The sequence below is a fragment of the Anolis carolinensis genome, chromosome 3, assembly GCF_035594765.1.
Source record: "Anolis carolinensis isolate JA03-04 chromosome 3, rAnoCar3.1.pri, whole genome shotgun sequence".
NCBI classification, from domain to species: Eukaryota; Metazoa; Chordata; class Lepidosauria; order Squamata; family Dactyloidae; genus Anolis; species Anolis carolinensis.
Window position 1 is genome coordinate 177,943,587 of NC_085843.1, and position 16,806 is coordinate 177,960,392.

The 16,806-nt window shown below is 40.8% G+C and overlaps 1 protein-coding gene across 4 annotated transcripts in view; it reads left to right on the plus strand.

Moving 5' to 3' along the window:
* The window catches only part of rasgef1a (RasGEF domain family member 1A), a 455,191-nt gene that overhangs the window by 412,313 nt on the left and 26,072 nt on the right, over positions 1-16,806 (plus strand). For all 4 annotated transcript variants that reach the window (XM_062975846.1, XM_008115777.3, XM_003224078.4 and 1 more), the window contains 2 exons: positions 4,020-4,148; positions 16,386-16,523. In XM_062975846.1, coding sequence (XP_062831916.1) covers positions 4,020-4,148; positions 16,386-16,523 — 267 coding nt within the window. The remainder of the gene's footprint in view (positions 1-4,019; positions 4,149-16,385; positions 16,524-16,806) is intronic.

Genomic DNA, 16,806 nt, shown 5'->3' on the forward strand with positions numbered 1-16,806 from the left:
GCTTATCCATGCCTCACAACCTCTGAGGATGCCTGCCATAGATGTGGGTGAAACATCAGGAGAGAATAGAAGTCCAGTTATATCAGACTCTGGGGGTTGGTGCTCATCTCCATTTCTAAGTCGAAGAGCTGGTGTTGTACATCACCCCTAAAAAGCTAGGAATGATCAACAAAACTAAAAATTTCAAATGTTGGAAATGTGCTAAAAAAGAAGGAACATTTCACCATATATGGTGGGAATGTAAAAGAGCTAAAGAGTACTGGTCTGAAATACACGAAATAATACAAAAAATGCTAAATAGAAAAATTAAAAAACTTCCAGAACTATATTTGCTAGGAATCTTTAAAGAATCTCGAGACAAGAACGAATAGAAATTAATGACATATTTAACCACCACGGCTAGAATGACATATGCCAGATTTTGGAAACAAAAAGAAATCCCTAAGAAAGAAGATTGGCTAACTAAAGTCGCCGAGGTAAAAAATATGGATAGACTAACCTATTTGATAGCAAAAACTCAGGGTAGATCAAGGAAAGAAACACATTGGCAACAGATAGAAAATTTTCTGGAGTTCTAAATATAGAAGTAGAATATAGAATTTTCTGGAGTTCTAAAGTAGAAGTTAATAAATTTAGCAAAATATAAAAAAGGAATATTATACCAGAAGTAAGAATAGGTTAAATCCCCCACCAGAACAGTGAAGAAAAGACTACAGAGTAGAAGCAGAGAATGAAGAAACGAGTGGTGTGGAAGAAAGAAGAAAGTTCGAACTGAGAAAGCAAGACCTTTCTGCCAGTGATGTGGAAGTCAACGACCATTTTAATCTTACTTTTACATTTTACTTTTCTTTTCTTTCCTCTCTCCCTCCCCCCCCCCTCTCTCCCTCCCCCCCCCCTTTTTTTTTTCTTTTTCACACGTTCCTTTTTCTTTTCACCCTGGAATCTATTCTGCAACTTACATATATATAGACATACTTCTGTGTGGAAAATCTAATAAAATTATTATTATTATTTAAAAAAAGAAGAGCTGGCGTTTCTGTAGACACCTCCAAGGTCATGTGACTGGCATGACTGCATGGAGCGCTGTTACCTTCCCGCTGGAGTATTGATCTATTGATCTACTCACATTTGCATGTTTTTGAACTGCTAGGTTGGCAGAAGCTGGGGCTAACAGTGGGAGCTTATCCCACTCCCCGGATTCGAACCTGCGACTTTTTGGTCCACAAGTTCAGCAGCTCAGCGCTTTAACACACTGCACCACCAGGGGCCCTGGAGTAGCAAAGATCAAAAGATGAGCAAGCCCAAAGATGCTCTGAAGGAGACTGAAGAGCACCCAAGGACCAGGTCAGAAATAGGTGATTGTCCATCAGAATGAAACAGTTGATCATAACATTCACAGGAAGAGGGGCTCTATTCCTCCCTACTTCACTTCAGGTGTTTCTCTCTGTCCCATCACTTTCACAGGTACATCTGGTGGGAATTCACAGGTACATCTGGTGGGATCTTTAACAGCAATGCTTCTCGCTACTTGCAGTCACCACTGTCTCCCTCAACAGAGTATAGCAGGGAAAGAGTAAAGGAAGATGGAACAACATAACAAATAAAAAGGTTTCCCCTACCTTCAAGGGGAAAAAGTTACATTGAAGTTTTGTTGTGTGGAAAGATACTTTCTGTTCTAATTTAAGTTTTTAATGGTTGTAATTAACATGATTAACATCAACCACTTGGTTCAGTCTCTAGTCCCTCTGTATTCTTCAGTGGGAATGTAATTTATAAATAAAGGGAGGAGGGAGCAAGCTTGTTTTCTGCTGCTCTGCAGACTAGGACGCGGAACAATGGCTTCAAACTACAGGAAAGGAGATTCCACCTGAACATCAGGAAGAACTTCCTCACTGTGAGGGCTGTTCGGCAGTAGAACTCTCTCCCCCAGACTGCGGTGGAGGCTCCTTCTTTGGAGGCTTTTAAACAGAGGCTGGATGGCCATCTGTCGGGGGTGCTTTGAATGCGATTTCCTGCTTCTTGGCAGGGGGTTGGACTGGATGGCCCATGAGGTCTCTTCCAACTACTATTCTATGATTCTGTGATTCTAACACATTTTCTTATATTTATTGTGTATTAATTTCCATGGAGGTCTGTTGTCAATCAGAAGGCAGGCTATCAATAAATGTGTAGCCCTAGACTATAGGGCTGTGGTGGCGCAGCGGATTAAACCACTGAGCTGCTGAACTTCCTGACTTGGAAAGTTGGCGGTTTGAATCCACGGGACAGGGTGAGCTTGCACTGTTAGTCCCAGCTTCTGCCAGCCTAGCAGTTCAAAAACATGCAAATGTGAGTAGATCAATAGGTACCCCTCAGTGGGAAGATAGCGGTGCTCCATGCCATCATGCCGGCCACATGATCTAGGAGGTGTCTACGGACAATGCAGGCTCTCTGACTTAGAAATGGAGATGAGCACCACTCCTCAGAGCTGGAAGAGGAAACTTTTACCTTTATCCATGCTTGTTGTTTTTAGGCATTTAATGTTTGCCTTGTGTCTGTGTCTGAGAACAAATAGATACTATATAATAATAAAAATAAATAAATCCCAAGAGGGATTTCAACTGCAAATGCTAGGACTTCTAACATTGCCTTTTGTCACATGGAATCTGCTGAAATAGAAATGAAGGAAATGACAGGAACTGCCGGAGGGAGGAAACATTCATTCCTCCCCTCTAATTAATCCACTGAATTTATTGTTAAATGGAATGATTTTATGTAAATCCTTTTGATTCAGTGGACACTCCATGCAGTCATGCTGGCCATGTGACCTTGGAGGTGTCTACGGACAATGCTGGCTCTTTAGCTTAGAAATGAAGATGAGTACCACCCCCCAGAATCGGACACGACTAGACTTAATGTTGGGAAAACCTTTACTTCCCTTACCCTTATTCAGATTACCAATACCCTTTGAACCCTAGTCATTACTAGTTATGTTAACAGAAATTTTGCTTGTAACATGAAGATGAAATACAGTCAAATCTACCATGGGTTTTTGAATAGAGTTCAAAACTGAAAATATAATAAAGAAAACAGTTTTTTGACAGAATTTTTTTTTGCAACAATTCAGTTTTCTTCTTCTGCATTGTTCAACTACAAAAACTTTGGGGAAATCATAAATTAAATATTCCATTTGAAATCAGGGGGCTGAAGAGACTGTCCCTTGAGAGTCATCTTGTGGCCTTAACCACAAGACTAAAAGACAAACAGTCACAGAGAGACAAAAAGTCAGGAAGGCAAAGCATATGAATGAAAAGTACGTGCTTTATTGTGCAATGACACTTAGCATGCCATATGAGACATTTCTAAAGAGGTTATTCAGGAACAATTATTGGTACAATGGGTAAGTTCAGGGTAAATTAAGTTACGTGAAGTACTCCAGAATTGCCTGCGCTTGCACATACAGTAATCATTGTCAAGCCTTTATTTACTATATTGGCACTTTAGGAAAAAAATGTTCCAGTCACCTTGACTGAACAGTGCCTTAAGAAAGTTTCCCTGCTCATAAGAAAATGTCTTTGAGATCTTCCAGGCCTTACGGTATTTCTAAATAAGTCACAACACTGCTGCCTTCCTGTTGTAATATTCTGAAAATGTCTTCAGAAACACAAGAGAAGTACTTACGTCTTATTTCAGTTCCATGAAAAATAAAGATTAATGTGTGTTATATTAAAACCAAGTTTGTCTCTAAACTAGACATGCATTTCACTATGCTTTCGTGCGATGTTTAAATACACTTGTCAATGCTTATACACCTTTGTGCGTTTGTCCTGCTGGTGGTTTAAAATTGGTTTTATATGTTGATATATATTATTCTCAGCTACTGGTTTTACTGCAGCTTTCTATTCTGCCTTTTTAGTTACAGTTTTATTGTTGTATTTTAAAGTTATATTTTTAACAGATTGTAAATTGCACAGAGAATTTTGGTTAGTGGGAAGTTTACAAGTGCATTATCTACATTTTTTATTTTCTCTCCAACACAGAGGACATATATCTTCACTTTCCTGCTAAGCTCCCGAGTCTTCATTCACCCGCATGAACTCCTAGCTAAAGTGGGCCAACTTTGCCTTAAACAGAAGCAGCAGCTAGAAACTGGCATTGAGACAGACAAGGTATGTGACAAAACTTCTCACTACTTATATCAGCAATGGGTTATTATTATTATTATTATTATTATTATTATTATTATTATTGTATGACACAGCAAACAAGTTACATATGCTGGATTTCGTATCACAAAATCACAAGTCGAACACTTCCCAAGTGTCTAGGACTGTGTGATGTATATTTGGATGAGGAGCGCAGATCCCAGTAGGGTGGCCTTTTGCAGTTGACAGATCGTAATTTTGTCAATGCCTATTGTTTCCAAATGCTGGCTGAGATCTTTTGGCATGGCACCAAGTGTGCAGATCACCACCGGGACCACCTGCACTGGTTTCTGCCAGAGTCTTTGAAGTTCAATCTTGAGGTCCTAATAGCGGCTGAGTTTTTCCTGTTGTTTTTCGTCAATGCGACTGTCACCTGGGATGGCAACATCAATGATCCAAACCTTTTTCTTTTCCACAACTGTGATGTCTGGTGTGTTGTGTTCCAGAACTTTGTCAGTCAGGATTCGGAAGTTCCACAGTATCTTTGCATGCTCATTTTCCAATACTTTTGCAGGTTTGTGATCCCACCAGTTCTTTACTGCAGGGAGGTGGTACTTGAGGCATAAGTTCCAATGAATCATTTGGGCCACATAGTTGTGCCTCTGTTTGTAGTCTGTCTGTGCAATTTTCTTACAGCAGCTGAAGATATGATCAATGGTTTCGTCGGTTTTCTTGCAGAGTCTGCATTTTGGGTCATCAGCTGATTTTTCGATCTTGGCCTTAATTGCATTTGTTCTGATGGCTGGTTCCTGGGCTGCAAGGATCAGGCCTTCTGTCTCCTTCTTTAGTGTCCCATTGGTGAGCCATAGCCCGGACTTCTCCTTGTCAGCTTTTCCTTCAATTTTGTCAAGGAACTTTCCATGCAATGTTTTGTGGTGCCAGCTGTCAGCTCTAGTTTGTAGTGCGGTTTTCTTGTACTTTTTTTGTCTGCTGTGCTTTGAGGAGTTTCTGATTTTTGACTTCAATCAAAGCAGGTTCTTCACTTTGCTTTACATATTCTGCCAGGGCTTGTTCTTCTTCTTTGACTGCTTGTTTTACTTGTAAGAGTCCTCTGCCACCTGATCTTCTAGGCAGATATAGCCGGTCAACATCACTGCGAGGGTGCAGTGAATGATGAATGGTCATGAGTTTTCTTGTTTCTTGTTTCTTGTCCAAATTGTCCAGTTGGTGTTGCCTCCATTGAGCTTGCTTTTGAGAATTTTTCTGACCCTTTGTGTGTATTCTTTGCTGACCACAGTCTTCACATGTTCATACTTGATGTTGTCCAGCTGTAATATGCCCAGATATTTATAGACCTCTGGCTGGTGACACTTTATTGTTTGGTCATTAGACATATTTATGCTCTCACTTTCAATGATTTTTCCCTTCTTCAATGCCACTGTCGAACATTTGTCCAAACCAATCTCCATGCTGATATCAGTGCTAAAAATTCGGACAGTGTTAATCAGAGACTAGATTTCAGTTTGCATTTTCCCATACAGCTTCAGGTCATCCATGTACATCAGATGCGAAATTTTGTGAGATTTCTTAGATGTTTGATAGCCAAGGTTTGTTTTTTGTAAGATTGTTGACAGAGGGATCATGGCAATAATGAAAAGCAGAGGGGACAATGAGTCTCCCTGGAAAATTCCTCTTCTGATGTTGACAAGTCCATAGCTTTCATTTCCAACAAATAGTTCAGTTTTCCAGTGCTCCATCATGTTTTCAATAAAGGTGCCAACGTTTTTACTGATCCCGATGGCATCCAGGCACTTGATGATCCAGCTGTGTGTGAGTCAAAGGCCTTTTTGTAATCAATCCACGTCATGTGAAGATTAGCTTTTCGGCTTTTACAGAACTCCAGAATCATTTTGTCAATCAATAACTGGTCTTTTGTGCCCCTGCTTTTCCGTTTGTTACCTTTCTGTTCATCTGGCAAGATGTTTATTTCTACAAGATAATCTTGAATTCTGTCAGCTATGATGCCAGTCAGAAGTTTAAACATAGTGGGCAGACACGTTATTGGCCTGTAGTTTCCTGGTGCTGCTCCTTTTGCTGGATCTGTTTGTATCAGGTATGTTCTCCCAGGTGTTAGCCATTCACTGATACTTCCTTTCTGCAGCATCTCTTTGAATTGTTGGGCCATTTTTCCATGTAAACTAATCAGATGTTTGAGCCAAAATCCATGAAGTTGATCATTACCAGGCGATGTCCAGTTCTTGACTTTTTGCACTCGTTTGCTGATCATTTCAGTTGTTATTTCCATCTGTTCCATTTTGTTCTGTGAGAATTTTCCTTCAAACTCCTTTATCCACCCAGCGTTTTTGTTGTACAGTAGAGTCTCACTTATCCAACACTCGCTTATCCAACGTTCTGGATTATCCAACGCATTTTTGTCGTCAATGTTTTCAATACATCGTGATATTTTGGTGCTAAATTCGTAAATACAGTAATTACTACATAGCATTACTGCGTATTGAACTACTTTTTCTGTCAAATTTGTTGTATAACATGATGTTTTGGTGCTTAATTTGTAAAATCATAACCTAATTTGATGTTTAATAGGCTTCTCCTTAATCTCTCGTTATTATCCAACATATTCGCTTATCCAACGTTCTGCCGGCCCGTTTACGTTGGATAAGCGAGACTCTACTGTAGTTCTTATTATTTTCCCAAAGCTCTTTCCAGAACTTCGTTGTTGCAGTTTTCTCTGGCTTTATGGTTACTGTGTTTGTTGTTTGGTTCAGACTCTGGTAGAACCGTCTTTGGTCTGATTGAAACAGTTGATTTTGTCTGTACTGGATGATTCTGGCTTCATATCTTTCAGTTTTTCTGTTCTGTTTTTTTTTTACTGTAATTTGTTCTTTCACGATTTCCAAAGCTTCTTCAATTTTTCTGGTGTTCAACCAGTACTTTCGGATCAGGTATTGCTTGATTTTGTCATTCTTCAGTTTCTTCTCTTTCATATTTTTTCAGGTTACTTGCATCTGATCTAAGCTTTTTGATTTTCAACTCTAGCCTGACCTTCCACTTTGGGGTTGCCTTGGTTGTAGGAGCCGAAGCTCTTCTGTTACTATCACTGCTGCACTGTAGGCATACTAGTTTGTTCAGTTGATGTTATTTGGACAATGGAGAGTACTGTATTCACATCTTTCATGAGAGGCGCCAGGTGTCTCTTGGGCAGTGTTTTTAGAGTTGGGAGCCGCTTTCTTATTGCATTTGCTGCAGCATGAGCCATGATCTTATCCTTGAGCTCTTGTTGTCTTGCTGTCAAGGTTCCTGGTGATTCAAAAGGTGTTTCAAGTGCTGGTTCTTCAAATTCTTGCAAAAGCTCCACACTTTCTTCTGGTCCAAGTGTTGCTGGAGTCTCTGCTGCTGTCTGTGCTGTGGTATGATGGTAATTTGCTTTGCAGATTTTCTGGATTTCTTCGAGTTCAACTTCACTGAACACTTTGTTTCTGATTATGAATCTTCGTTGGTCAGCCAGTTGGGGTTTTGTTATCTGTGAGTCAGGGTACTCTTGTTTCCACAGTTGATGCATCCTTTTTGGGTAGCCATGCTTTTGAGGTTCTGATTTGTAATAGCATTTCATAACTGTGTGGTTTTCTGGCATTGTATATTTCTGCCGCTTCTGTGACTGTTCATTTGTATTTTGATTCCGTAGCCCACTTGTCGATGGATGTCCAGAATCAACAGCATCCACCGCGGTCCTTTTTATCCTAGATGACAATCGAGCCAGTATAGACTTTGTTTTGGTTTGATTCTCCATAATGCTAATGGGTTAGGTGCTCTTAGTTCCACTCCTCAGCTGAGACCTCTCTGCCTTGGTTGGACCTACCGGTAGTTACACTACTGCCAGCACAGGTCTCAGGCATCATTGGAGCGGTTAAGCCCCCCCTCCCCCCACGTCAAGGTGGCACCTGCGGGGGGATGATGATGATGATGATGATGATTATTATTATTATTATTATTATTTATTTTCCAACAGCATATACAGTTGGCTATCAGACATAGGCCGAATGAATTCAGCATAGTATACTGGTTTGACTGGTACACTGGGAGAACAAGGTTTAGTTCCCCACCCAGCTATGAGCAGGGTTTCGTTTCCCACTCAGCTATGGGCAAGTCACACTCTCTCAGCTTAGAAAAAGGCATGGGCAAATGTGTTCTGAGTAAATTTTGCCCGCTCCCCACAAAAGAAAGAAATATTGTGATAGATTCAACTTACAGTCACCCTAAGTCAGAAATTACTTGAAGGCACACTACTGAATGTAACTTGATATTGTCAGTTGTGAAAGTTATTTTAGAAGTAATAATAATAATAATAATAATAATAATAATATACTTTATTTATATTCCGCTCTGTCTCCTCGAGGAGACTCAGAGTGGATTACAGTACATATATGGCAAACATTCAGTGTCATTATATAATTGACAGAGACAATACATAAGTAGATGCAAGGCTTCCCTCTTTTATTTCTGGCATCTGGAGTCTGTGCTTGACTCAGCCATGGGAAGGTTCTGTTGTTCCATTCTTCCATGCCAAGGAACGTGTTGATTGAACTGTCAGCATGTTTTTCAGGGGTGCTAAAGCAGTACCTATTTATCTACTCGCATTGTTATTTTCGAACTGCTAGGTAGGCAGAAGCTAGGCTGACAGCAGGAGCTCACCCCGCCTGTGACTTGAACTTTCAACCTTCCATTCTGCAAGATCTTCTATAGCTGGCGATTTAACCCGCTGTAGTAACCGCAGCCCTTTTATAGTTATCCTTCCAGGTTCAGCCCCCCCCCCAGTAACGGTTTCTTATAATTGTTTTTTAAAAGTGTATTTTAGCATTATTCAGACTACTTACTTATTCCCTAAAACTAAAATGTTATTATTATATTTATTTATATCTCACTTTATCTCTCCCGAAGGAGACTCAAAGCTGTTTAACCTAAAAGTATTAGCATACGATTTAAAATAAACAAATATGCAAACATTAAAACAGAATTAAATATGTAAACGTTATTAAAATGTCAAAGGTTCAAAACCATTAAAATAAAATCAGAATGTGGCAAGCTGCTGGCTTGTGATAAAAAAAACCTCAAACCGTAAGTAAGATTGGAGGCCACCGATGAGTATCAGGTGCTAAGGGCTATATTTCAGAAGAAGAAACTGCCAAACTCCTCTAAGTATTCCTTGCCCTAAAAAAACTTAAGAAATGCATAAGTTGGCAGGCAACTACAAAGCACATACACAATTCCACAAATCACCTGCAACTATAAAAGGTATTAAAAGCAATTATAGTTACATTGCAACAGGAGTGACATTCGAGACAATAGCGATAGAATACAGCTGTGCCCTAGTTATTGCAAAAGTGAATTAATTACAAGTAACTCTTAAAACCTATAGAACAATTAAATTGGACCCTGTCACCAGTAAGCTACAGGTAATGAAAGAGCCTGGACAGCCTTCTTAAGAGAGATGAGTAAGAATTGATGAAGAGAACTGTGAATAGCTGAAGGTTGCACTGAATTCTAGGAACCCCTTCTCCCTCCACCTTTTTCACAGCTTGGAAGTGTTGGTCTAAAGGACAGCATTTGGAACACAAGTTATTTTATGTATCTTGATGTTGTGTTCAAGGAAATTTACTCATTGCATAAGCTTATCTAATAATAGATATTAACAGATACACACATACGTTTCAAAATCAAAACAATACTGTCCAGTAGACTTGCAACGTGTAGACACATCTTTTAATATACAGTAATGAAACATTGGCATAAGTGTATTATAAAATCAGAAGCTGGTTGAGCAGGAATAGTGGCAAGACTCCAAGTGTTATGGTTCTGTGCTTTAATGCTTATCATTCATGACGTCACCAGTAACTAACAGAAATCACACAGAAAATGTTCCAAGACATAAACTGATGGATTAAAAACAAACTTTAGCAAGCTCCTCAGATCCACTTGGGAGGCTTTTGCTGGTGTCTTTGGCAAGGAGAGGATCTCAGAGTTTAAAAATACCAAGCTTGAATAAATATGTCAGTGGGCTGTTAAACCCCTGCCAAAAAGAAGTGAGTTAACTTTACAAGGGCAAGAAGAGAAAAAGAATCCAATGTTGTCCTATTTAGGAAACAACCAGAAGATATTCTTGAGCTAGCATCAAGGCACTTGCTGATGCTGTAGAGCCAGCATGCTGGCTGATTGTGCCAGCACAAAAACAAAGGAAGGTTGTTTCACTTTTCTGAATGTTGTGCGGATTCCTTGTCAAAGGTATTGTAAAGAAGTATGATGACAAGGATGGAATCTTTTTGGATCCCACCGCTGCCACCAAATTGCGAAGGATTCAACTTCTACCTCTATGTATTCCACCTTTCAATGTTGTCGCTGCCACCACTTTTGAAAGATGCTTTGCTCAAATAATAAGCAACATTTGAAGAAACAGTAACTTGTTTATTTATAGCACAAAGCTTGATAGTCGCAAGAATGTTATATCTTGAGGTGAACGATGTTACTTCTGTACAGTAAGTGTTGCAAGATTTCTCAATAGTTTCACGGAGCTTAGTATGGTATCAGCTTTATATGACTTGTTTCTTTCAGTTAGGAATACTGTCCTTCTTGAACTTAGTTGATCTGTACCCGATCAAACTTGGACTGGGGAGTTTAACTGGTCAACCCTAGTCTTCCTTGACTTAGGGATGCAGCCTCAGCTCTTTAGTTATCTCTACTAAAGGCTCAGCAACTTTAATTTTAGCCCTTCTCCGCTAAAACTCTCTAGCTGCTCAACTTCCTCCCACAATCTCTTCTCTCGATCTCACTCCTTCCCCACTGAACAGAACCAACTGCTCTGCTCAACCGACAAACTCCAACTGCCCAATTCCAACTGCTAAATTTGAATTCTAAGGCTTCCACCAGCAAGGTGAAGCCACACTCCTTTTCCTGGCCATGCCTTAGAGGCTCCCAGCTTCTGTATAAGAATAGCTGAAATATATAACCTTAAACAGTCAACCTAAACATAGCAATCATGAATAAAACACAATGATCATGACATCTTTACAGGTATCAAAAAAATTATTTTTAAAACAACTCCCTTCTCTATCAAAACTCACAGCTTGGGCTGTTCTAAAATTTGAAGAAAGTTCCAAAATAGGTATCAAAATAGGATAGAGGACAGTTAGCCCTTGGTGTCCACAGATGGCTGAGCCTTTTTGGTGCAATGGGTTAAACCCTTGTGCTGACTGAATTGGTGACCTGAAGGTTGGGTTGCTGACCTTGTCAAGACCCAGGCTACGGAGCACCAATAACCATGCGCAGAGGCCAGATTCTATCTAATATCTTTATTAAAGGAATATATAAAGTCAATAAAAACAAGTGAAGAATGAAGTTCAGAAATAGACCTTTCAGGAAAGGCCAAATATAGTCCAGGAAAATAATGTCCAATATGTGATATTAAGGTCCAAAGTTATAATCCAATAACCGAAACACACACTTTGCCAAGCAAAGTGTGGGGAAATGACAAGGTCTTTTAGTCCATTGGGGCTTGACAACAAGGCTGGAAAACAAACTAGATTCTTGGCAAACAAGACTTGATACGAGGCAACAAGAAGCAAGAACAAGGTCCGTGGCGAGGTCCGGGGAACAAGGCAGGCTTGGAACTTGGTCCTGGAAACAAGGAACTGGAGTTGCGTAGTCCACACACGATCTCACTCCTCCAGCTGACGAGTTGACTCCGCAAGGTTTCCTTCGCGGCAAAACCCCTAAATAGGGTCTCGTTTCCCGCCAGAAGAACACTTTCCCTGGTGAACTAGAAGTGAAACCCAACTGTGTCCAGATGCATGACTCCTTAGAATTTCCCAAGGGAAGCAGAGCTAATCAGCTAATTGTTTGGCTGCGATTCTGGCGCTCCGGCGATTCGCCTCCCTCGCTCCTCTATCTCTATTATAACTGTCCTTTCGAGAAAACAGGGGAGAATTCTGCCCAAGGCTTGTTTGGCTGACTTCTTGAGGGCAAACATCCTCCAGGTGCAGGGGCTCCGTTTCTGGCTGAAACGGTAGAAATCCCATGTTTTCCTCCTCGTCTGCCACAATAGTACTAGGAACAGGACTACAAGGCCCATGAGACATCACAGACCTGAAGGTTGCCGGTCCAAATCTACGAGATGGAGTGAGCTCCTGTCTGTCAGCTCTAGCTTGTGGGGATATGAGAGAAGCCTCCCAGCTAACACATCCAGGCGTCTCCTGGGCAACATCTCTGTAGACTGCCAATTCTCTCACACCAGAAGCAGCTTGCACTATGTTCTCAAGTTGCTTAAAGGTAAAGGTAAAGATTTTCCCCTGACATTAAGTCACTCCGTCTCGTAGATTGAACTTGCAGACCGAAAGGTCCCAGGTTCAAACCCCGGGAGCGGTGTGAGCGGCTGCTGTTCGCTCCAGCTTCTGCCAACCTAACAGTTCGAAAACATGCCAATGTGAGTAGATCAATAGGTACCGCCTTGGCAACCATTAAGACTGTTGGCAGTACCCAGGGCAATGGGAACCTCCACTTCTGAATTCCTGGTTCTGACTTTGCATTTGCATTGTGAGAGACTAGCTTGGCAGAGCAGCCCTTTTCATAATGCTTTTCTAGTATTTCCATCTTGAGTTATGTGATTATAAAGTCATATCCCAAGCAAATTGCTGAGGCTCCTCCAGATTGCACATTAGTGAGTTGTTAAGAATCAATAAACTGCTGCTGGGCTATTAAAAATACACTGATAAGCTGGGACCTTATGATGACTGAAGAGAACTGTGGCAGGGAGGAATCCTTTTTTATCCCACCGCTGCCACCAATTGAAGAGAACTGTGGCAGGGAGGAATCCTTTTCTATCCCACCGCTGCCACCAATTGAGGAGGACTGAGGTGACAGGGATGGAATCCTTTTGATCCCACCGGTGCCACCAATTGAAGAGAGCCCAATTTGTGGTACTCAACTCAGGCAGGGGAAATCTTTGTCTTTTTTTAAATCCCACTGCTGCCTCCAATTCAGGAGATGTGTGCGCGTGTGAGAGGGAGGGAGGGAGGATGTGTGAATGTATGACAGGGACGATTTAGTGGATAAGGAAGGATAACGGAACTGATTGGGTTTAAATGAGTAAAGATGGTAACTTATATAGGAAAGTATGGAAACTTATATAGATAGGTACGGTAACTGCCACCAACGTGAGGTAACAGGCTTACAGAGAGGCAAGGAGACTTATCTTTATGAACAATAACAAAATTCAAGTTTATTTTTGGTACATAAGCGTATGGTTTCAATCAGTAAACGTTCCGGATCTTAAGTTACAATGTAGTCTTTCTTGAATGGATATTTCTTAAATAACTTCTCTTCAACACAGTATACTAAACTCCCCCGGTCAGCTTATATTCCCAGCCTTTCCCCTGAGTGACCATAAGCTGCCGTCCTTAGCTGATTTCCCCAGCTCCTAATCTTTCCAAAACCTAACCACAACCGTCCTTTTTTTTAAACCCTCACAGCAACTGAACTTTTAAAAGGGAATCTGCCCCAACTGTCATCTTAGCCACGCCCCTTTTCTCCCAAGGGAAGTTGTGTTACCATGGCAACCTACCAAATGCTGCTTCCAGCTAGTTTCCATGCTAGGCTTTTCCTTGCTAATATATAACCCTTTTTTTTCTTTTAACAAACAAATAAATAAAATCATATCAATAATCTCTGTTTAACACACAACTTCTCTATATCAATAAACTGCTGCTGGGCTATTAAAAATACACTGATAAGCTGGGACCTTATGATGACTTTCTGTTCAAAGCATTCTCTTGTGGTGGAAATTTTCACAAGGCACCTTCCCCTTTTTCTTAAAAGGGAACCTTTGTGCTTGGCATCCCCCCCCCCCCCCCGAAACTCTGTAAATTCCCAAATAAGGCTGGAAATCACAGAATAGCCCTTCCTCGCCCCTTGTATAGGGTAAGTGGAGAGTGGGAGAGAATTTTCAAAACCCCTTTCAGTTCATGTAATTAGAATAAAAAACAAAGACTGCTCTTCTGAGCTTTATTAAGAACAATATATCTGTTTTTTCTCAGAGCAGAATTACACTATTCCCCTCTCACTGGGAGCTAGATTTTAATTAAATGTAATTATGTCATACTGTATACCCAAGCAGGGCAAAACAAAGGTAGAACAATAATAACAAAGAAGCCATTAGATATAATGAAGAAGATGGACCAGTGACCAAAGATCTAAATCTTTGGTCCCTGAGCTCAGAAGTATGGTTGAAGCCTGAATGACCCAGTAATGAAGGAAGTATAATTTCCAACTCTCTCCTGCAATGCCTCACTGGAAATTGCTGACAAATCCTTCTTTGACCACTAAAATTGAATTCGAAGCTATATGCAACAAAACAGGGAAATACCTTGCCACATGATACTTTATTACTACATTGAAAGATTGATGTATTCTTTGTGTACAGATTGTACTGAAATATAAATGTTAGAAATGATGGAAATAATAATAATAATAATAATAATAATAATAATAATAATAATAATAAAAAATAAGCTTACACAATGACACACAATAGTGCCATAACATATACAATACAATATATCACTCAGAACACAATAGATAAAATTAATAAAGCAACCTCAATTAAATAGAGGCAGCAAAATATGGTCGTAGCCATAATTAAAAGATCCATACAGCGGTTCTACAGCTCAACTGTATTACCATAAACAATATAAGGTGCTATTATAATGGCAATTGTCTAAACAGTGTGAAAAGCCTGCTGAAACATCCATGTTTTTAATTCTTTTCTAAAGTGCTGTAGTGTGGAGGCTTGCCTAATTTCTCTGGGGAAGGCATTCTAAAGCTGAGGGGCCACCACCGAGATCGCCCTCTCTCTTGTCCCCACCAGCCGCACTTGAGATGGAGGTGGGACCGAGAGAAGAGACTTCCAGGTAGATCTTAGAGCCCATAGGGGGAGATGTGGTCATGAAGATAGATTGTACTCAAACCATATAGGACTTTTAAGGTAATAACCTGCACTTTGAATTGAGCCCAGAAATTTGTTGGCAGCCAGTGGAGCTGTTTCATTAGGGGCATAGTATGCTCCCTATAGCCAGCCCCAGTTAGTAATCTGGCTGCTGATCTTTGCACCAATTGTAGTTTCCGAGCCATTTTCAGAGGCAGCCCTATGTAGAGTGCATTGCAGTAACCCATTCTAGATGTAACTAAGGCATGGACCACCATGGCCAAGTCAGGCTTTTCAAGATACAGTCGCAGCTGGCGTACAAGCTTTAGTTGTGCAAAGGCCTTTGTGGCCACTGCTGATACCTGAACTTCAAGCGTCAATGTTGAGTCCAGGACGACCCCAGACTGCAGACCTGTGTTCTCAGGGCGAGTGTAACCACGTCGAGCACAGGTTGCCACCCTATACCCCTATCGGCCCTATGACTGACCAGGAGGGCCTCTGTCTTGTCAGGATTGAGCTTCAACTTATTAGTCCTCATCCAGTCCATCACAGCTGTCAGTCACTGGTCCAGGATTCAAGGAGCTTCCTTGGATTTGGGTGGAAAAGAGTAGTAGAGTTGTGTGTCATCTGCATAGAGATGGCACTTAACTCCAAAACTCCGGATGACCTCACCCAGTGAGTAGTTTCATGTAGATATTAAAGAGCATGGGGGACAGAAAAGAACCTTGTGGTCAATGGCCAAGGATCCGAGCAGTGTCCCCCAGCATCACCATCTGGGAATGATCCTCCAGGAAGGAGCAGAGCCTTTGCAGAACAATGCCCCCAAGACCCACTCCAGAAAGCCGACCCAGAAGGATACCATGGTCAATGGTATTGAAAGCCACTAAGAGATCCAAGAGAACTAGCAGGGACACACTCCCCTGTCCAGTTCTGTGTGGAGGTCATCCACCAAGGCGACCAAAACTTTCTGTTCCGTGCGTGACCAGGCCTAGAACCAGATTGCGAGGGATCACGAACAAATTGGGTTCCATAGGGAAATGGTAACAGATCCAAAATAAAGTATTATAAACACCTTATACCATTTCATGTAACATTCTAACATGTTTGGAAGGAAAGGAGAATGGACCAGAAAATGACTTGTAATTACGGACACTTAAAATTTCCTTTGTTTTTGTCCAGCTAGTCATGCAAAGATTTTGACTATTATGCATATCTCATTATCTAGAAATCCTCGTCCAAAAAGAATATTGATTGACCACTCTGATTTTTCTTAGGCAAAACTCAAGTCTTTTGCTGCCAGGATCATACAGCTCCTAAAGGAATGGACTGAAACGTTTCCCTATGACTTCCAGGATGAGAAATCTATGAAAGAGCTAAAGGAAATTGCTCACAGGATCACACAGTGTGATGAGGTAAGGACACTTATGCAGGTAAAAGAACAGCCCCCATTGCTGAGCCTATAAATTATCATTTCAGGTTGAAAGTCGTCTTCTTTCCCCAAATTTATAGTAAGTCTTCTTTTTGTTGTGTATGCATTTCCTTGGCAAACTGCCTGTCTTTTGATGCCTGAACTGTATATCTAAGTGCTCAGTTGAAGTTTCAAGTTACTGCATTGCTAAAAACAAGGATTGAAGAAAAATCTCATGGATGAAAGTAAAACTCTTTCCCCTTGTCCCCTTGGTAGTTACACCCCTG